The 22,406-nt window shown below is 30.8% G+C and overlaps 2 protein-coding genes across 2 annotated transcripts; one reads left to right on the plus strand and one right to left on the minus strand.

The window, feature by feature from the left end:
- The first annotated feature begins 744 nt into the window (after nt 1–744).
- Nucleotides 745–2,499, plus strand: LOC123290796 (4-pyridoxate dehydrogenase-like). Its single transcript, XM_044871128.1, has one exon. The coding sequence runs from the start codon at nt 745–747 to the stop codon at nt 2,497–2,499; it is 1,755 nt and encodes a 584-aa protein (XP_044727063.1).
- Nucleotides 2,500–9,245: 6,746 nt separating this feature from the next.
- LOC123305876 (glucose dehydrogenase [FAD, quinone]-like) lies at nt 9,246–11,273 on the minus strand. Its single transcript, XM_044887715.1, has one exon. The coding sequence runs from the start codon at nt 11,245–11,247 to the stop codon at nt 9,475–9,477; it is 1,773 nt and encodes a 590-aa protein (XP_044743650.1). The 5' UTR covers nt 11,248–11,273; the 3' UTR covers nt 9,246–9,474.
- Nucleotides 11,274–22,406: the final 11,133 nt, after the last annotated feature.

The raw sequence follows: 22,406 nt of genomic DNA on the forward strand, positions 1-22,406 counted from the left end.
CAGGAATATTCCTTTTGCCAAGTAGAGGTCAGCTAAGAACGGATTTTACGAAATTCTACCCACAAGGGGGGTTGCGGGGGTGTTCATGAATAAAAAATTCATATTTTTAAATTATGGCTTTTAATAGTTCAAAACTTGGTCAGAATGTTTTAAATTACATTTAGAAATTTTTTTAACCTTCGGAGGGTAGAAAGGTGTAGCGAGAAAGTGGGAAGGAAATATCGAATATTTACAAATATACCTAAGTGGGGTATCAAATAAAAAAGCATGACGTGTACATTACAAAACTGTTATCCAACGCAAGGAAATGTGGAGGGAGGGGTGCAAGTGGGGATGTTGCCCAGCAAAGCGGGTATATTTTACGCCACGCAAAGCGGGCGGGAAACAGCTAGTTATTTTATATGTGAGTCGTATTGTATTATGTTACGTATGGAGGTTGAATGGTATTCATCTCAAACTTTCTGCTAAGTAATTAAATGTTTATTAAAGTATTTCATATAAAAACTGCGGATGTAACATTTTATGCTTATTAATCAAATCATACACAAAATGATTTCTTTAATGTATTTTTTTTTATATTTTGGAATAATTCGGTTATTGGATGTTAATGGATTATTTCTTGACCAACATATAACAAGAACTAACAAATCACAATGGTTTAATTACAAAAATTTATTATCAAACAGAGAATTTTTAAGACGACATCAAAATATTGAGAACAATGATTACATTGATGCATCTACAATGGATAATTTGGAATTTATTGCAAATCAATATCCAGAAACTGAATTATCAGCTCTTGAACGTACATACGATTACATTGTAGTTGGTGCTGGCACAGCAGGTTGTGTTATGGCAAATCGATTAAGTGAAAATCCAAACATGAAAGTGTTACTAATTGAAGCTGGTGGTATAGAGACACGTGCAATGGATATTCCAGGTTTAGCTGGCGCATTTCAAGATACGGAGGGTATACTCGATAAAGATGTATTACCAGAACCATTTGATCCAATTGAAATCGATTGGGGATATTTTACTGAACCATCAGACACGTTTGCCGATGGATTAATTGATAATTCGGTACTTTATCCCCGTGGGAAAGTTATGGGTGGATCAAGTACAATTAACTATATGATATACACTCGTGGCAATCCCGAAGATTATAATCGTTGGGGCTATAATTGGACGTTTAATGATTGTCATAAGTATTTCAAGAAAGCAGAAGATTATCAAGTTGACGATCCTTCAGAAATAAACAATTATTTTGGAAAAAATGGGCCAATGCATATAGAATCTCCTTCCTATCGCAGTGAGTTTTCTTCAGCAATAATAAAAGCAAATGAACAATTTGGGTATAAACAGATAAATATTAATGGACCTAATCAAATTGGTGTTTCTCGATTGCAAAGAACAATTAAAAATGGTTACCGATTTAGTACTAACAGTGCATATTTGATATCAGTTCGAGATAAACGACCAAATTTACATTTACGTAGGCATAGTTTAGTAACACGAATATTAATTAGTAAGTTACAAAAAATTCCACGAGCTTATGGCGTGGTTTTTCATAGTGAACTAACAACTCATACAATTTATGCTAAACGTGAGGTTATAATTTGTGCTGGAGCAATAAATTCACCGCAATTATTAATGTTATCTGGAATCGGTCCTATGGAACATTTAAATGAATTAGGAATACCGGTGATTAAAAATTTACCAGTGGGTGATAACTTGCAAGATCATATTTACACGGGAGGTCTACAATTTTTATTAAATCAAACCGTTTATCCTATAACCGATTTTGGTTTATGGCTAACAGACCGTTCTGGACCACTATCACTGCCTGCTCTTATAGAAACTTATGGATTTTCACAACCGATTGATAAAATTCAATCAATCGAACAGTTATATATTACAGCGGCAATGCAATTAAAGTCTGCACAAACTATGAATATGAAACCTAGTGTATTCGAAACAACATATGCACCATTTCAATTGGATCCTGGATTTTTAATATTTTCACTCTTACAAAAACCTAAGTCACGTGGATACCTTCGGTTACGCGGTTGTGATCCAACTTTAAAACCAAAAATATATCCGCAATATTTTTCACATCCAGATGATCTGGAAATAATGCTGAATGGTGTTAAAGAAGCGATTAATATAACAAAACAAGATGCATTACAAAAGTTTGGAGCCAAACTACTTCCTATTCCTATACCCACATGCGCACAACATACTTTTAAATCGGATAACTATTGGAGATGTCATATAAAATCGTTAGTTGCGACACTGTTTCACTATTGTGGTACGTGTAAAATGGGTGATAAAAGTGATCCCACAACTGTTGTGGACCCTCATTTAAGGGTGCATGGTATAGATGGATTACGAGTATGTGATGCAAGTATCATGCCAGAAATTATTGCTGGGCATTTAAATGTTCCAACGATGATGATTGCTGAAAAATGTGCAGATGACATAAAAGAAACATGGTTTTAAAAATTATAACAGATAATTAATTAATTGACAGATCTCACGATTTGTTTGTACGTCGATTACAGTTTAGACATCATCATTAATAAGCTAATCGCAATTATTCTATTTCACAATCGGTTATATCTCCGAAGTTATGTATCTCTCTGGGGATTAATTACTGTTACATTGTGTCCTAAATATTTAATATGTATAATTCAAAAATTTGTGTAGCGTTTGGAACTAATTTAGGATATGAGTGTAAAAAATGAAATTCTGTGAAAATACTTTCTGTGCGGTATATACAGTGTGAATGAATAATCCAAGTTTGTGACCTAGAACGTCAAACGCAACTTTGTCAAAAATCGAAAAAACCGTGAAAATTTCGGCTTTTTTCAGATTTACAAGGGGCTACGAAGAATCAGGGTCAAAATTCATTCATAGAACGACAGAATATTGCAAAATGTTGTGAAGTTCGAAATTTGCATGGTTTTTTATATTTTTGACAAATTTACGTTCGAAGCTCGAGGTCTCTAATTTGGATTATTCATTGGGCCAAAATCATAAACAAGTCTGCAATAAATTAGAACTATCAGATTTGACGCAAACTACCCCGTACTTTCAGGCGATAAGGTTATTGGATTATGATCGATATCGTTTCAGTTTGAATAGACTCTCTCTAATCATTATTTTAATATAGTAGTTTTTCGCTGTATCCAGACAGTTTGAATAAAAGAAACGATGCTAATGCTCGTGGTGTTCAAAACTGACTTTTCACATAAAAAATACATGTACATATTCATATAGGTATCTATTATATGCAAAAATCAACTTTTAATTTTTTTTTTCAAATTTGATCACTTATAATTTATAACAAAAATATGTACATCTATTGTAGTGGAATAGCAAAATGCCTTTTGCGTCCACCATCGGTAACGACGCTTAATCCACTCAGCGAGTAGCGAGGCTACATCAAAATTACTACACATATTATCATATTCTGATTTTTTGCTACTGAAACTATCAGTAGCCCCTGTCTTGTTTTAGCAGTTCGAGTATTATTAAGATACCATATTTTCGATTTTTGTATGTTTATTTTCTCCGAGGACAAATATTGGTGCACACAGTGCATTTTTTAATCATCTAATTATGTATAATAAATGTATAGTTTTATGAAAAAATTTTAAGAAACGTGTAAATTTTTAACCGATTTCAAACCAAAAAAAAGGAGGTTCTCAATTCGACTGTATTTATTTTTTTTTTTATGTTTGTTACCTCAGAACTTTTGACTGGGTGAACCGATTTTGATGATTCTTTATCCATTTGAAAGCTGTTACTTCTCGTGTGGTCCCATTTCATTTTAATCTAGTTCTGACAACGACATCCATGAGAAAACCATAAAAGACTTAAATTTGCATTCATTATGCACGACAAGAGGATGAATAACTCAATATCACGTCAACCGATTTCAATGATTCTTTATCTTTTTGAAAGCTTCAGTTATTCGGCCAAATTGCAGAAAATTTGTTTCAATCCTTCTAAACTTCCTTCTCGTCATTCTGGGTGAATCTGGATATGCTTCATTACACATACTGTATGTTCTATCAATAATTTTGTCAAACTTTCTATGCATAAAAAATTAATTTAAAATTATTTGGTTTTCGTATCCCATTTTTAAACGATTTAATGGAAAAAAAGGTTAGTAGGACATTTAAAAATTTCTTATTAACGTATAAGTAATAATTCAGACAATACGCTTCGAATATTGAGCATAAAAGTGAACTTAAAAATTAAAAAAAATTAAAATTTTCTTATTTCTCGAAATAACTCCGATATTTGTCAGTTTGGTAATAGGGACATAGGTTCCATTAAAAAAAATTATTTTTGATGCAATTTAAACTTGTTGAATGCAGGTGCAATTTTAAATACTTGAAACAGGAAATTGATTGTTTTTTAAGATCTAAGGTGTGGCTGAATTCTAGCCCTGTGAAAATAGCATCCCCAAATACGAATTTTCATAAACTGCTGATTGGATTCGTTTGTCTATCATTTGTTCACATTTGTCTACCCAAAATTTTCGTTTGTCCACTCTCAAATTGGAATTTATGACCGAACTGAAAATTTTTACATCAGCATCCTCAGATGCAAATTTTCATAAAATGCAGATGTCATTCGTTTGAAAATTATTTGTCCACGCAAAATTTGTATTTGTTCACCCTTCAATTTTAAGGTATGAGGAAATTAAAATTTTCATCAGCACCCCCAAAAGCGAACTTTCACAAAGTGAAAAAATCATTTGTTAGGCAACGGTTTGTCCACGTTTGCCCACCCAAAATATTTTTTCGCAAACCCTTCAATCTTAAATTTTGAGGAAATTAAAATTTGACATCAAAACCTCCAAATGAGAATTTTTACAAAAAACAGATGTCATTCGTTTGGCAACGATTTGTCCACGTTTGTTTAACCAAAATTTTTGTTTGCCAACCCGTCAAAATAAAGTTATGGCCAAAATAAAATTTTACTCCATTTAAATTGTGATGGAAAATTTTTCTAAATGAAGTAAAATTTTATTTTGGTCATAAATTTATTTTGATGGGTTGGCAAACAAAAATTCTGGGTGGACAAATGATGAAAAAACGAATCCAATCAGCAGTTTATGAAAATTCGTATTTGGAGGTGCTATTTTTACAGGGTTCTGAATTATTTAGTTTTGTTATAGAACTCATATATGATCTTTCTATTTTTGTTTAAAAAAATTTGGTTCAATATTCCGATTAAGCTAGTTAACTGCGACATTTATATGGATAAAGCATGTGTTTCACATTAGATTGTTACTTTCACAAAGTCAAGGTAAAACACAATTATACCCAATATCATATCAGTAGGTAATATTAAATGTTTAAAAATAATTATTACAATCAAGCTAATGTTTCTTTTTTAATTATTTGAATTATGTAAGCCCAGTAATAATAATAATTTAAAATTGTTTTAGAAGTTATGCTAGTATAATAAATAGATGTTTTTACTTATAGATATAATAAAAATTTGTATGAAATTTGGTTCATGGTTATCAATTATATTTTATAAATAATATATTATGTACGAAAATAATTTTATTAACAATCCAAGTCAAGTAAATAAGACGAAATTAAAAATTAGATTATAAAAAAATTTTAATAAAATCTTAATTTATTAAAATTAGTGAATACCTAGAATGGAGAGCCATAAGATTTATGCTTCGGAATCCAAGAAAAGTCAATGAATCTTTAAAAAAACTGTGTGACTGCATTGTTTAAAGCTTACTTAATGAAGATCAAACAAAAATTTGCGTGATCTTGCACAGGAGCTGAGAGTTACCCCTCCTCGGGAGTAGAGAAATAAATGCTGAAAATGACATAAACGGGAATCGATATAGGAATGAATTTTATGCAAAAAGTGTTATTGAAACATATTTCGAAAAGTCAATACTTGTCGAGTTATTGGCGATTGAAATTCGAAAAATTTAACGTCAAATAATAGAAAAATTTGAAAATTTAGAGTATTAGGAGGGCATCTGTAAAAACTTACATGTTTGCCTAATAAACTTATTATTTAAAATTATGATATTTTTTCGTTCAAATTATTTATCTAGCGTGAAAATGAGAGGTGAATCATGATAAAGGAATAAGGAAATTAAGTGTGGGAAAGAAAAAACTTGCTAGAGTAATAATATACAGAATGTTCGATTTACATCTAGGCATATAAATATCACGAGTATGACAGAGTACATGCGTTAAGAAATACATCTAAGTGAAGAGGTATTATAGGTGTTATATAAAATTGCAAAAGTGATTTTTATCGTCGCTTATCTGTTGTAGTTCATCTATTCAACTAAGAAACTCCCACTCTCCAAGCGTCTTACAACTACCTCAATGCATATCGCAGCTTCAACACATGTATATATTACCTCTCACGCATTGCTTAACGCATGAATTCTGTCATACTCGTGATATTTATATGCCTAGATGTAAATCGAACATTCTGTATACGATACAAATATGTATGCATGTATAAGTATGAACTGTATTTATGTATATATGACTTATATGTATGCATGGTCCTCTGGAACCATTTTTTATACCATATAGATGAAATATATCATAGTATATTAAGTTTAGGCCCAAGTTTGTATCGATTGAAAATACTGATGATACGAACAAAATTTTTTATAGGTGTTCATAAAATCAGGCAATTAGACCATTTCCGGTTGTCTGTTTGTCTGTTGACACGATAATGAAGTGAAATTTACAAAATTTAAAAAACCCCCGACAAATTTTTTGGGTACGTAACTCTAAACTCGAACTTGAAACATAAGAAGAACACTCTCCATGAAATTATATTTTTCCTTAGAGCCTTCTCAAAGCTGAACCTTTTTTGAGGATCATGGCCTATTTTTTAGTTGTTTTGGGTACGGAATTCTCGACTCGCACTGGAAACATAGCTAAGAACACTCTTCATTAAATTACCTTTCAAACGAAACAAAAAAAATCAAAATCAGTTTATCCGTTTAGGTACTAACATGAAGGTTATAAAGAAGGAGAACGATCGCTATGTACTAAAGCATTAGCGCACCTCTCCCTGGAAATTTGTAGAATTTATAGTTCATTTTCAGCCACCAGCCGCGCTGTCGTCGGTAAGTAGTATATTAGCGCACAACAGCCCGCATTTAATGATACAACTTAGCGATCCTAGCGCCTCACTTATTTTTTCAAAATATTGGGGACAATATTTTCTATTGCGATCGTTCTCCTTCTTTATAACCTTTATGGGTACTAAGATGCCACAGACAGCCAGACAGACATACACACATAGCGGTCAATCTTATAACACCCCTCTTTTTGGTTCGGGGTTTAAAAATAATGTTTTTTTTTCTCTGTATTTCATAACTTTACAATCAACTAATAAAGCGTGTTTATTTTTGCTACCGCCTTTTGGTGGAATGCCTTGGATTTTGGTCGAATGCATGCTTTCGACCTACTGAAGTTAGATCTGCAAACCGTTTGTAGCTATGAATTAGTACCTGGATATGGGATTTTTTTAGCGGATTTCCAAAGGAAATAGAGCGCTAAAAACAAATTTTGAATTTTTTCAAAATAAAAAATATTTTTGTTTTTTTTTTACCAGTTTTAAGCAAAAAAAGTACTCTTGTTATATTTTATTTAGACGCTTAGTTTTCTAACTAAAAATTCTTGAAAAACACAATATTCGATTTAAAGAAAAATGTGTTAGTTTTTTAATCGCTGAGGGAATTCGCTTTGGTTACTTAGCTCCTGTGCTACGCTAATTTTTTTATAATTAGGTTGGTGTATAGTGTTGAATACTTACTTTATAAGTGATAATATTCAAAACCACAAAAGAAAGAGACTAAAGCAAATGTTATAAAGTATGACCCAACCTTTAAAGTGCGCTTGGTAGAGAAACACATACAATGTAGTCTAATAAAATAAAATAGAATATCATGGTAATAATGAAAAAATTAATGTATCATTGAAATTTTCCACAGTTGTTTCCACAAGTAGTAAACACTTTGTAAAAAAAGTCGACCTCTCAGGGATATACCTAACCCCCCTTTTTGGATAGTAGTTGGGGGTTTTAATCAGTTTTTCACAAATTACCAAGAAACTATGCATCAAATTAAAAAAAAAGTTCTAGCTGAGGTATTTCTGTACATTTTTTTTCGACATTTTAGCTTCAAAAATAACAGAGATATGCCAATTTTTAAATGGATTTTTTTTGCTCACTAACTCAACTTAAAAGTATCCATTTTGTAAACCGTTAAAGATAGAACAAAAGTTTAAATATAAAAGTTATTCCTTATATAAAAATTAACAACTTTTAGTTGAATCATTCTTTCGTAAACATCACTGTTTACACGTGAGGGCGCAACTTAGGAAAAAACTTTGGTATCCATTTTCTCCAAAACTATAAAAAAAGTGTGTTGATTTTTTTCAGGTAAAGATCAACTAGTGGTTTGTGGAACATTCTGGAAAAACAAAAAAAATTTGTTTAAATTTTTTTATTGGAGACTTTTTTTATAGTTTTGGGGAAAAAGCACACTAAATTTTATTCCTAAGTCACTTGTAAACAGTAATGTTTACGAAAAAACGATTCAAATAAAAGTTGTTAATTTTTTTATAAGGAATAACTTTTACATTTAAACTTTTGTTCTATCTCTAAAGTATAATTATTATCGAAGATAATAAATGAGATCTCTAGGCTATTTCGAAATAAATTTCGATTTTTGCCCCAATTTCCTAGATCAGTTTTTTGTATTTTATAAATGCACAGTGGCGGCCTGTGCAGTCCGTCACCAAATTAGGAGCAAGTAACATATATAATAAGAGTAATTACGATTAGCTAATTCATACTGATGATGCCTACTTGTTTGTCGAAATACGTATTTATAAAATACAAAAAACTGATCTAGGAAATTGTAGCAAAAATCGAAATTTACTATCTCTAAAGGTTTATTAGATGTATACTTTTTCATACATCAATGAGCAAAAAAATTTCATTTAAAAATTGGCATATCTTGGCCAATTTTGAAGCTAGAAAGTCGAAAAAAAACGAAAATGTGCAGAAATTTTTCAGCTAGAACTTTTGATGCATACTTTTTTTAGTAATTTGTAAGAAGTTGGTTATAAAACCCCCCCCCCCCCCCCCCCTCTTAATGTGTGTTTACACCTTAATAAACAACTGCAGAAAATTTCAAGGATGCATTCCTTTCAAAGATATTCCTTTAAGATATTTACTTTAATTGTACTATACAAATAAAAACACTATATAAAGCATTTGGTATTCTCTATTGAACTTATTAATGAGAAAACAAAAACATTCGTAATTATTACTATAGGAAATTCATTGTGTAAACAATTTTTTGGCCTGAAGGTTTTTTTATCAAATTCTGACTAGAATATTTTTTTTTTTGTAACACGTATTTGAATTACTACTTGAATCTTTCATTTACGTTCGATTCCAATCCTTTTTTATTAAATCTGCTGCTTTTTCAGCAATCATTATCACTGGGCCATTTGGATGTCCTGTAATAATTTCTGGCATAACACTTGCATCTACAACACGTAGTCCAAGAACACCTTGCACTTTTAACTCTGAATCCACAACAGCTGTTGGATCACCAATTTCACCCATTTTACATGTGCCACATTGATGATATAATGTGAAGGTAGTTGTTCGAATTTGACATTTCCAATAATCATCTGATCCAAATTCATAATTCTTACATTGTGTAATTGGTTTATTATACAGCGTTGTTCCATATTGCTGAAGCGATGGTTGTTTCGATATATTTATTGCTTCCTTTATACCTAGTATTAACATGTCAATGTCTTCTGGATGGGATAAGTAATTTGGGAATATTTTTGGTTTTGAAAATGGATTTGAATCACGTAAACGTAACCATCCGCGACTTTTTGGGTGTTGTAATAATGAAAATACCAAAAATCCTGGTAGAGTTTCTACAGGTTTGTATATTTCTTCGTAGATATCTTGTTTCAAATTAAAATTCTCGCATACTAGTTTACCTGGAGGACTGGAAATAAATAGTTGTTCAATTGATGGAATTTCTGAGCCAACTTGCTGTGAAAAACTTATAACTTCAACAGCTGCGGGAGTGGACAAAGGACCAGATCGTTCTGTTTCATATAAATCGAAATCAGATTTTGGAAAAACTGTTTGATTTACTAAAAATTGCAAGCCGAACATGTTAATATGATCCATCATATTATCTCCTACCGGCAAGTCTTTTATTAAAGGTATATCAAGTTCCGTCAAATGATTCTTGGGTCCAATACCAGAAAGCATTAAAATTTGTGGTGAATTAATTGCTCCTGCAGAAAGAATAACTTCTTTTCGAGTAAAAATTGTTGAGATTTTTCCATCAGAACATACAAATTGTACACCAGAAGCTTTTGGATTCGAGTCAGCAAAATTGTCTACTAGTACTTTTGTTACTTGACAGTTACGAATTAAATGTAAATTTGGACGTGAATTCCGAATCGGTGTTAAATATCCTGTATTTGTACTGAATCGCACACCATTTTTAATTGTACTTTGTAATCTGGATACACCAACTTGTTTCGGGCCGTTAGTGTTTATCAGAGGTAATCCGTATTCTTGCGCTGCTTTTAATATATGATTTGATAAGTTACTATGGTATGGTACAACATTTATATACATTGGCCCATCATTGCCAAACTCATTATCCGGATCCGGTACATTATAATTTTCCAATTTCAAAAAATATTTTTCAACGTCAATATATGACCAACCAGTAATATTCCATTGGTCATAATCTTTTGGATTACCACGTGTATAAATCATGAAATTGGTTACACTTGAGCCACCCATAACTTTACCACGCGGAAAATACATTGTTTGATTTTCTAAACCTAATCCAAAATGATTTGATGGTTCTGCATAATAACTCCAATCAAATGACGTATGTTGATTTAAGCCGGCTAGTGCTGGTACATCCATATTAAAAGTTTCCGGACCGCCTGCTTCTATTAGTAATACACTCCAATCGGCAATTTCACTTAAACGATTCGCTAAGACACATCCAGCACTTCCCGCACCAACAACAATAAAATCATATTCAGATTTTAATTCAGATGTTTCAGGATATTGTTTAAATTCATTGTTGTACCCAATTACATGTGTTATTACACATAAATTAACAACAAACACAACATAAATTAACTGATATATTGTTGACATTGTTTCACGATGTCTAAACTTCTAAAAAACACTGTAATCATTTAAGTATAGATTATATATAATAATTATATTTAATGAATTATTTGATAAATTCTATAAAAAAAAATCATTTAAAAAGTGGGGTCTATCTAAAGCCCTACTATCGTGATTTATTTTGTTTAGATTTTGTTGTTTCTAATGAAATAGGGGTCGCCATTTCAAGATCATTTGTACCTGTAAAATTTATAATTAATTTAAAAAAATTATGATACAAAACACATCACTGCCATATACTGAAATTATAAAATAGCAGTTTGTGCAGTTTATTCAATAGAGGCTAATCCTAATGTCGAATTGGCCATATAAAATATAAAACTAGACTCAATACCATGACAAAATTTGATAGTGAAATTAAAATTGATGAAAAAAAGAAGAAGTTATAAGCAATAAAAGACTGCCCATCTCCTTTTGAAAAAGTTGTATTTTCTATTGCGATACCCACGTATTACGTCACTAGTAGATATCTTCCTCTTTGTTTGGGAATTTTAAACGTTCATACCTTGCATACTAGTATCATATTTTTAAAACGTAGGAAGATTTTTAAAAACCAATTTCAATTTTATATTCGTGAAGTGAGACTTCTTCATCTGAAATGATAACAAAAATTTAGTACGATGATACCCTATTTAATTTGATGGCATCTTGTATTTTAGTTCAAATAAGAGTTGTTAATTTAAGGAATAGCTTTTACATTTAAACTTTTGTTCTATCTCTAACGGTTTACAAAGAGCAAAAAATATACCATTTTAAAATTGGCATATCTCGATCAATTTTGAAGTTAGAAAGTCGAAAAAAAGTAAAAGTAAGGAATGTCTCACACCTCATGTTCGTCGGACTTCGCCTTGGGCGACAAACATGAGATCTGATACATTCTTTGCTTGCTCCCGTGGTGTGTATACTATTTTTCTCCCCGGTGGAGGCAGAAAGCGATAACTTGATGTATAGTTTTTTGTAATTAGTAAAAAATTATTAAAACTGCCAATTACTCCCCAAAAAAGGGGGTTATGCACCCACGTGAGGGGAGAACTTTTTGGTACGAAGTATTTCAACCTAATAAACAACTGTAAGAAATTTGAAAGAAGCAAAACTTTTTTCTTTATTACCATGATTTTTGATTTAATTTTGTTGTGCTATTTCAAATTATTGAAATTTTAAACTGGAACAGTGGAAAGGTTTTTTCATGTACAGTGGAGTACATGCCTGCGTTGATGGAACCGCTACTGTAGCTAATTTGAATATTAAGAAGCTATGGGCACTATTGAATTACACCAATAAAGTATTTTGTAGAAGTAAAGTAGTTTAATGTTTTATAAATGGAATTTTTGCTTCGTTCCCTACTAGAGGGACTATTTTCGACCCTATTAAGAATAGTTCCTTCGTTGGAAAGTTCTTGTTGTACGGGACGTTATGCATTAGTAATAATAAGATTCCTAAAGTAAATGATAGCAAATTACCTTTTTCTGCCAAATGGTGATGCTCATTTAAGAACACTGGTTTATTAAGAATTCATCGGTCAGGAAACCGCCACTGATATTCCCGTACGGATACTCTTGTATTTTCGTCCCAATTTCCTTAAATAAAGTGAATATAGGTATATTTCTGCTTAGTAAACGTAATCATTTACTTAATAGATTCCCCCATTGACTGTATTAGCAAATTACTGAAGGAAAGGGAGCTATTGCTTTTGTACGGATGGTGGAATTTTGGGAAAATTTCTTCAAATGTTGATCGATCCTACCTACCAGATGTAAAAATGACCATCGTTATATATATATACCATGTGTGTTTGTACCATCTAGGCATATACATATCTGTAGTATGACAGAATACATCCGTTTAGTAATGCATCTAAGCGAGAGGTATTATATTTATGTGTTGTAAGACTACAGATACGATAAGACAGATCTTCTGTTGTATGCATGCAGAGAGTGGGAGTTTTGTTGCATACAAATATTATTACTAGTTATCTGTAACTAAAAAACTCCCACTCTCCAAGCGTCTTCCAACTAATGTTCAATACATGTATATAATACCTCTCGCTTAGATGCATTACTAAACGGATGTATTCTGTCATACTACAGATATGTATATATGCCTAGATGGTACAAACACACATGGTATATATATACATATGTCTATCTATACGTTTATGTGTCTGTAAACTCTCTAGCGGTCGCAATTTTAGTTCGATTTAAATAAAATTTGGTATTAAAAAGGGTTTTGGTATTTGAAAAGTCAAGATCGTTACTGAGACAAACCGACCGACAAACAGTGGGTGGGGGGATGTTTTAAGCAAAAAAGTAATCTTGAGAATTTTTCTCTAGACCATTAGTTTTCGAAATGAAAATTCTAGAAAAATTAAAAATGCAATATTCGATTCGATTTTAAGAAAAATGTGTTTTGTTTTAGTTCAATCTCTGAGAGAATTCAAGCTCCTGCGCTACGAGTTTTCTTTTTACTGTACTGGTTTCATTAATATTATTAAGACTATGTGTATAGAGGTAATACCAATTAACTGATTATTTTATAAATATTAAAATGTTTTTTAATATTTATAAAGCAAACAATGTAGGTATGTATTATCGAAGGCCATGGTCAGTTTTACATAAATGATTCATTTGTTTACAACATTACAGGATGAATGAAATTAAAAGTACACTCGACAAAAGTTCAAAGAATGATAAAAAAAGATGATTGAAGAAATTTATAACAGTAATTAATTAATTGTGTAGGTATCTTTAAAAATTATCTAATTATAATTACGTAATTCTCAAGGTTGCATTTATTACCTACGCATTTCACTTCATATATATTTTTAAACTAAGCTAATTGTAAACATTTCAAATATATGGCTAGCATTTATTGTTTGGAATAATTTAAAAATAAAAAAATTTGTGCAAGCGTAGTCCTTACATAGTTCAGCAAAACTGATTAGGAAGTTGAGAGAATAATATTAAAAATCTTTACTCGCTACTTGGCACAAAAATTATCTTATTATTAACACCTCAAAAATAAAAAATTCAATTATTTTTAAATTTTACTGAAATTACTAATGTTTTTTACCACGATTCGCAGGGAAGTCGGTGCAATTAGTTGTAGAGTGTACATTTTAGAGTATATTTAAGGTCGTCGGTAAACATTCAAGATCATTGCTCCTGCCAAGTATTCGGTACCATATTACTTCTAGGAACTGCGAATTGTAATCAACATTAATCAAATAATTTGATTCAAATTTTATACATCTTTATAAATGATCTATGCCCCACACGTAACTTTTTTGGAGTTGATTGAAAATAAAAAACCCGCATGCTTTTAGCGTACAAAAGTAAAGACTGTTATTTTTGGTGTATTTATCTCATTTTCGGGAAGATTGTTGAAAATCACAACGACACCTTCTAGCATGCAGAGAAAAAAGGGGAAAAAACCAGTATTTCGGCAGAATTTTGCCTATTTTTGGGAGGGGGGGAAGACAATTGTGAATTTAATATTTACGGTCAATTTAAAATGCAATTATAAAATGCATATTAATTATGATAAGTGCATATCTTTAATTTCTTATAAATCAAATTTGGTCACAAGATTTCCTGACGCTCCGAACGAATCGAATGATGAAAACCGCGTTCAAATTCGACTTACTGCTCAAATTTTTCAAACTTTAATCATTTTTAGTGCTTTGTTTCTTCGTCTAACCATATACTCGACGAATTGTTTTAAGGAAATACTTGTGAGGGCATTTTTTATGCGTACGTAAATCGATAACTTATTTAGAAAATAATGCTAGTGATCAGGATTTTAATTTTCATTTCCCAATAGAACAATAAATTATAATAAACATATAGTTTTACCTTCTATATTAAGATATTCTATCTGCAACAAAGGTTATTCATTAATATTAGAGGACGTGGTGGATGATATGGGTACGGACATAGAATTATGATGAATATGATTTACTGGTATACATTTTATGTTAAACATGGTAATTTTACATTTTATGTGGAGAGCACCTAGTTTGAGTTGAATATCCAAAAAGCCTTGTATTACAGTAACTTTATACATTACAGTATGCATCAAATCCGGTAGTTCTGATTTTTCGCAGACTTATTTATGATGTTATTCCAATGAATAATCCAAGTTTGTTACCTTGAGCGCCGAACGCAACTTTGTCAAAAATCGAAAAATCCGTGAAAATTTTCGATTTGGGCGATTATAACCCTAAAGCACTCGTTTTTACATGAAACCTTTTCAGAACGTTTTAAAGTAGACTAAATTTTCTACAATATGAGATGAGAATGGACTCAAAAGTTTAAATGTATAGAGCAAAAGTTTAAATGTATAGAAATGTTCTTTATAAAAAAAATAAAAAACTTTTGTTTGAAACATTTTTTCGTAAACATCGCTTTTTACTCGTGAGGGCGTAAATAAGGCTAGAAACATTATATAGTATGTAGCTATTCAGATACCTATTGTGCATATTTTAAATTTATACAGTACATATATTATGTATGTGTTTGTTTGTTTATTACTGTATTTACTGAGGAAGCGAGAGGAAAGACACTCTTATTAAATATACATGGTATTGAAACAATTCAGTCAGAGAATTGTTTGTTTTCACTTTTTTTGTCATTCACTTCGGAAGTGAATGTCTGCTCTTTCTAAGTTGCTTTATTTTCCGATAAGTTTTTCGTGTACCTACTTAGAAGTGTAATAGTCAATGTTTCCATAGCTATTTGTTATACTCATCATTTTTTCACGTTCAAAAACTACAGGCTAAGCTAAAAATCCCCTTCTGATTTATAAACTTAATAATAATTTTATTTATGAATATTTTTGTACAAATTTTATTTTGTTTCAAATGTGTTTTTTGGTTCGCTTCATATTTTGTGGAACCTTTTCTGACAAAGCTTTTCTTGAGTACTTTGATCCACTGATTCTGAATTTGTAATGGTACTATTTCAAAAATTGCAGCATTACTTGTTCATAACCACTTTTTGTAAACAAATGAAACTTTATTCACATTTTCGGTTTTGCTACCATAATTTTGTATCAAAATATGGATGGATACATTAATTACTAGTCAAACGTAATTTGAACTAAAACCTTTATTAGATTATTTCAAAATAAATATCACGGCGCGTCACTTACCTCTACTGTGCTCATTTTTTCGCTCATTTCGTTAATTGATTGTGTGAAAAAAGAGAGGTGTCGTGGGACACCCGGTTGGAACTATTCCTATCGGATCTTCGTATATTATAAATGTAGCGCTGACTTTTTTACCCAGATTTGCTTCGATTTTTTTGCTGGTTTGAATGATTGATTACGCACATGTTCAATTTTGTAGGGTCATTTTGTGCTTTTTTCTTTTGTCCATTTTTTAAAATATTCAATACGACTTGTAGTCAATTTGCTATAAAAAACACAATTCCAGAAAATGAAAAATATATATTTTTAATGGTTTTTATATTCTTTCTTTTACGATACTGTTTGAGTTTCTGTGCAGTGGTAATTTTGGGGTTAATATTTTTTCCTCTTGTTTCTCATTATACTGTTTACATATCTGTGCGTTGGTAATGCTGAAAATTTAAAATATTACGTTCGATAAGGAACATAGTTCCAAAAACGAAAAATGTCTCGATTTATCTAATTGTAATTGGTAAATAACGGCAAACTACGTAACGAATTTTCATAAACAAATGCAACTCTCTTTTATTGCCATTTTTGGTAAAAATTTTGAAGTAGAGGAAGATGTAAGATGTAGTACCTAGAATTTACAATTATGTTTTTTTTATAGCTATGCTTTAAAATATCACACTGGAAGTTGTCTCTGTACTAAGTATTTTTTTTTGAGAATTTGAATATTAATTTACCGATAAAAACGAGTGAACATTGGTGCATGATGCAACATCATATGAACGATGGCCTAAACTGCGATATACTTAAAATTATCCTCACCGATAGGAAACAGCATCATAGAATGTATGGGAACAGCATCGTTGAATGTATGTTATTAAAACATTCAAATCCGACATGCTTCTCTTATAGAGAAAAGATTAACCATCCTCTATCATTCTGAGCGTCCAACAGCTTTAACTGATATTTTTGGGCACTGGAGTAAATGGGCAATAAACAACACACCAATTCTATGGCATGTATTCATATATCAAGTAAAAAGAGTCATCCTGTATAGTGTTATATTTGAAAATATAATTTTTATTCGCTTTCAGACTAGATTAAAAATGTTTATTTATTTTGCAAAATTTCGCACCCTGGGAAAAAATGTAATGGAAAATTTTTTATTCTCTTACAAACTAGATTAAAAATAATTAAATATGTATATTTTATGTTTTAAAAATATCACACCCTGAGAAAAAAATGAAGCTTTAAATACTGGTCACTCGGAGAATGTATGTGTATTAGTGTAGGCGCTGAGTGGGCTGCTTCGTATGCATTTACAGGTCCTACCGAACAAGTAGTGCATTTCAACGTATTTTGATCCACAGAATCCGAATTTTCAACTTGCTCATAGTGGGGAAAATTTATTATAAACAAATTAAAAATTTATACGGCAATAGCTCTTAGACTATTGAAAATTTTAATAAACCATTTTGTACCATTTTATTCTATACATGAATAAACAAATATTTTTTTTTTTTTTCATTCATCTTGAACGACCAATAAAACTGGAGATATGGTTAAAATTGTAAAGAAAAATGATAGTGCATAAGGTCGGCGCGCAGCGCTTTGTTTGAAACGTCCGTAGATTGGCCAATAAATAATAATATATACTAACGAAGCTAGCACGATTGTAAGTATTAAGTTTTATCATTTTTCCGGTCCGCTATTAGTTTATAAGTCGAAACCAGCCTTTAAAACCTTCTTTAAAAATAAAAAGTACAGTTTTTAATGAAAAACCAACCTTACAGACCAAAATCGGCAAAAACTGAAATAATATCAATAATTTTGAGGTTTTTCTTATTTTTCGCAGGATCCGGTCGTTTGTCGAGGTCGTAAACTTGGATTAACATTGCCTTTACATTGCAAACAACATATCAAAAAAAAACATACCTGATTTGATGCAACGTTCACCCTCTTTTCACGTTTAATTTGATTGATAATCAGAATTGATTTATACATTCGCGTTCGGTTGCAATAACTGAAGTTTTAATAGACATATTTGAAAAAATAAAAAAAATTCTTTAACTGGAACAAATTTGCAATTATTTCATATATAATTTGGGATTTTCTTTCGCTTAAGGCTGGGTTTTTAATATTATTTATTAGCCAATCTACGGAAGTTTCAAACCAAACCCTGCGCGCCGACCTTATGCAATATCATTTTCGTTTACAATTTTAACCATAACAAATTCGGATTCAGCAGGTTAAAATACGTCGAAATATACACTCCTTGTTCGGTAGGACCTGTAAATGCATACGAAACCCACTCAGCGCCTACACTTTATCTTAGACTATAGATAAAGAGAATAAACTCCTTGATGTATACCCAGCAACTTGAAAAACCCCCTTAAGTGCCTTAAATGGCTTAAATTTTCAAAAAAATGGTTTTATTTATTTAGGGGTTCTACTTATGTAAGCTAAAAGACGGGGGGAGGGTAACAAGTTAAACATTTCGACTGAAAATTCCAGATCAGCGATGCCAAAAGTTCCTTATATGCCATTTAAATTCTTAATTTGCAAAAACTTTACGACATATATGTCGTAAAGTTAATCAGATAGAATAAAATAACTTTTAAAAGATTTCAAAAAGGTCAAAATGCTTAAGTTACCCTAAATTCAAGATATTTTTATTAATAAACTCCTTTATGCACCGCCCCCCCCCCCTCTTTCGGGAATCTGAAAGACTCTCAAAATGAAAAAGACCATTTTTTTGCAAATTAATAAATTGATAAATTGACAAAAATAAATTGATAGATACTCTAACAGAAATTTTTTGCCAACTGTGTATTTCCTACACAAATTTTATTGGAAGAAATTTCTTGGAAGAAATACACAGTTGGCAAAAAATTTCTGTTAGAGTATCTATCAATTTATTTTTGTCGATTTAGTAATATTAATATCTTTTATATGTTAAGTGAATGTTATTAATTCCTTGGATTAATTGATACTTAAAATATTTTCTAAAATAACAATTTATGTAAGTTAAAATTTTGATAATCTAATTTATTTATGATCATTTGTATATTTTTTTAATACGCGGATGCGGGGATCGTTAAAGTTAATTTTTAAAAATCGTAAAAAAATCTGAATTAGTTGGTTTCCTCACGAAAAAAAAAATCAAAAGATTAAAGCCTAGGAAAACAATATTTCAAGCCAAAGTAGCATATTATTTACCAAGAAAAATGTGTGAAAAAAAAACTGGTTTACATAAAAAAAATGAAATTGACCTTCATTTGACCATGAAACCGTCCACTTACACTACAAGTGACAAAACTTTTGTGCGAAACATTTTGAAAAAAACCTTTGTATTTAATTATATGTATAACCTCTGTATCTATAATAATAACCTGTCTATAAATAACAAAGCCAATGATTAATAAAGGGTAAGGGTACGCTGAGGTTATCAAGAATTTTTTTCAAAAATTTTTCAGAATAGATACTATCCAATTTCAGTCATTTATTTCTTTTGACAGAAATCTTTTTTAAGAAATAGAAAAAGATTCCAGAGCGATCAGACATAAATTGTTTTCACCCAGATGAAATCTTAGGTTCACAGCTTGAAACCTTAGGCGTCCCTAGGATCAAATTATTCTGGGGGCACCAATAGTAGAAAAAATGGATAGTTAATTGAAATAAAAGTTGTAGTTGTAGTATTTATTTATGGATATCAAACAAAAAATGCATAACAACAACAATTAAAAACCCCCTGGTACGGCAAACCGCCCACGAGTCGATCAGGTCCGTGGTGGTAATTTAAGGTATATTATGGTGTGAGCCGTGGTACATGTGTGTACCGTGGCTCATACATCATGTACATAGTTCACACGTTTTTATCGATAGTTGTTTAATAATTTAAATTTCAAAAAAATACATAGTGTTGAGAAATAAATTGATTTAAACTTTCTATTGTGATATTCATGGCTATAAAAAACACATAAAAGTAAATTTTGATCAGTACATCCTCCCCTACTATTTGAAACAGTATAAATTTTTTGTTTCTGTGGAACGATTTTGTGTGCCCCGCCACTCTGTTGTTGCCAGCACCGATTATGTCTACGATTACTATTATTATCTATCCTAAAATATTCATCTTTTATAATTTGCGAGATTAACCACACAGACTGTATGAGGTGACAACTGCTTTAAAGGTCAATTGTAGTGTATAAAGGTTCTCATCACAATAAAATTTAAAAATATTTATTAACGTTAAGTACCTACTTACTATTAAGTACCTACATTATCAAAATACTTAACTCAATTGATAAAAAATGACATAATGTTTGTTGTTTCTTACTTGTGAAGGTTATTATAAGTGATTTTTCTCTGAGAAAATGCAGCTACTGAAGTTTTACAAATGATTTATAACTTCGACAAAATCTTTTCAAATGTACACTGAAAAAAAAATTCTTAATATCAACCGATTTGAGGTTGTCTTAACTTTATCGCGAGATCAAATATAGCGAATGGGGCGATGAATGTGATACAATTACCGTACGGAGTTGATTGGTGAAGTTGACGCAAACGCATGAGTTGTTTGTATGAAAGTAATATATTGTTTAACAAATTTCAACTATTGTTATTTTGAAATGCAACATAGTTTTAAACAATCGTTTTTTTGATTGATTTTACCACTTATAAATATTATTACAAAATATTGATGTAATTGTAACAACCACATGAGCAGATTTATTAGGATTTAAAACAAAAAAAATTAGAGTTCTTCAAGTCGCATTTGAACGAGCGACATATATGGATTGCTATTGATTTTAGTGTGTTATGTCTACTGCTGTACCAACTGCGCTATTGATGGTTGTATAATAATAATAATAATAATAATAAATAGCCTGATTTAACTCCCTTGGGCAAATGCCTCCCCTAGTACATTCCACGCTTTTCTATTTTTAGTCGTTCTGGCTCCACAGACCTCCTGCATACCTTGTAATTTTATCTCTCCACCTAGTTGGTGGCTGACCTGTTTTACGTGCTAGATTTAATGGTACCCATGATGTACATCTAGTCGTCCATCGATCATCGTTTAGCCTTGAAACATGCCCAGCCCATTTCCACTTCAATTTTTTGATACAGACAGTTACGTCCTTGACATTTGTTATTGATATAATAGTATTAGATCTAATCCTATTAGCAAGTCTATAATTTAGCATAGACCTTTCCATACTCCTTTGGCATGTCTTGAGTTTTTTATAAATTGAGATGGTTAACGCTGAGGTTTGGGTACCGTACGTTAAAATCGGTAGAATATACGCATTCCAGGCCTTTGTTTTAAGAGAAATGTGCAGTTTACTTTTAAAGATTTCTTTCAGAGACCAAAATTTTCTCCAATATTTTATTTTAAATAGATGTTGGAGTATTAGAATTGATCATTTCGAGATATTGTCTCAATTGAAATAAATATAAATTCTTCCACTATAAAAATTGGTTTGTCATACAAAATTATTTATTGAGAACCATTTTTCCACGCTTAAGTCTAATTTATAGTGTTAAACGTTAATTTTCTGGACGTCTAGTTTGTCACTAATTCCGTGATAAAATTTGGCTTAGAACCTCATTTCGGAAATGATAGTACATAATTCCGGGATACACACTTAACAAAGGTAAATTAAACAAATTGTTTTGTTTAATGTAATTAAGTTTATTCAGTATTTTTATATAAAAATTGAATGAAAAACAAAAAATTTATAAATATTCTCAAAAAATAATCATCACATTTTATATTGCTGAATAATGGTAACTTAATGGTAATACATCATAGTTATTATAAATCACAGATTATTGTCTTACTAATTATTTTAAATAAATTAAACATTCTTGGCTCATATAATTGATTTAGTCAAAATCAGGAATTGAGAAAACACCTCTCTTGGTCACTGGAATCGGAGGATTAATCTTTTTTTTAATATCGTCAAAATCGTAATCCTAAATATCCTCCT

The sequence above is a fragment of the Chrysoperla carnea genome, chromosome 1 (genome assembly GCF_905475395.1).
Source record: "Chrysoperla carnea chromosome 1, inChrCarn1.1, whole genome shotgun sequence".
NCBI classification, from domain to species: domain Eukaryota; kingdom Metazoa; phylum Arthropoda; class Insecta; order Neuroptera; family Chrysopidae; genus Chrysoperla; species Chrysoperla carnea.

What these genes read in the sequence shown, in the direction of transcription:
- LOC123290796 (XM_044871128.1), top strand. Translation starts at nt 745, where the DNA reads ATGGATAATTTGGAATTTATTGCAAATCAATATCCAGAAACTGAATTA.
- LOC123305876 (XM_044887715.1), bottom strand. Translation starts at nt 11,247, where the DNA reads ATGTCAACAATATATCAGTTAATTTATGTTGTGTTTGTTGTTAATTTA.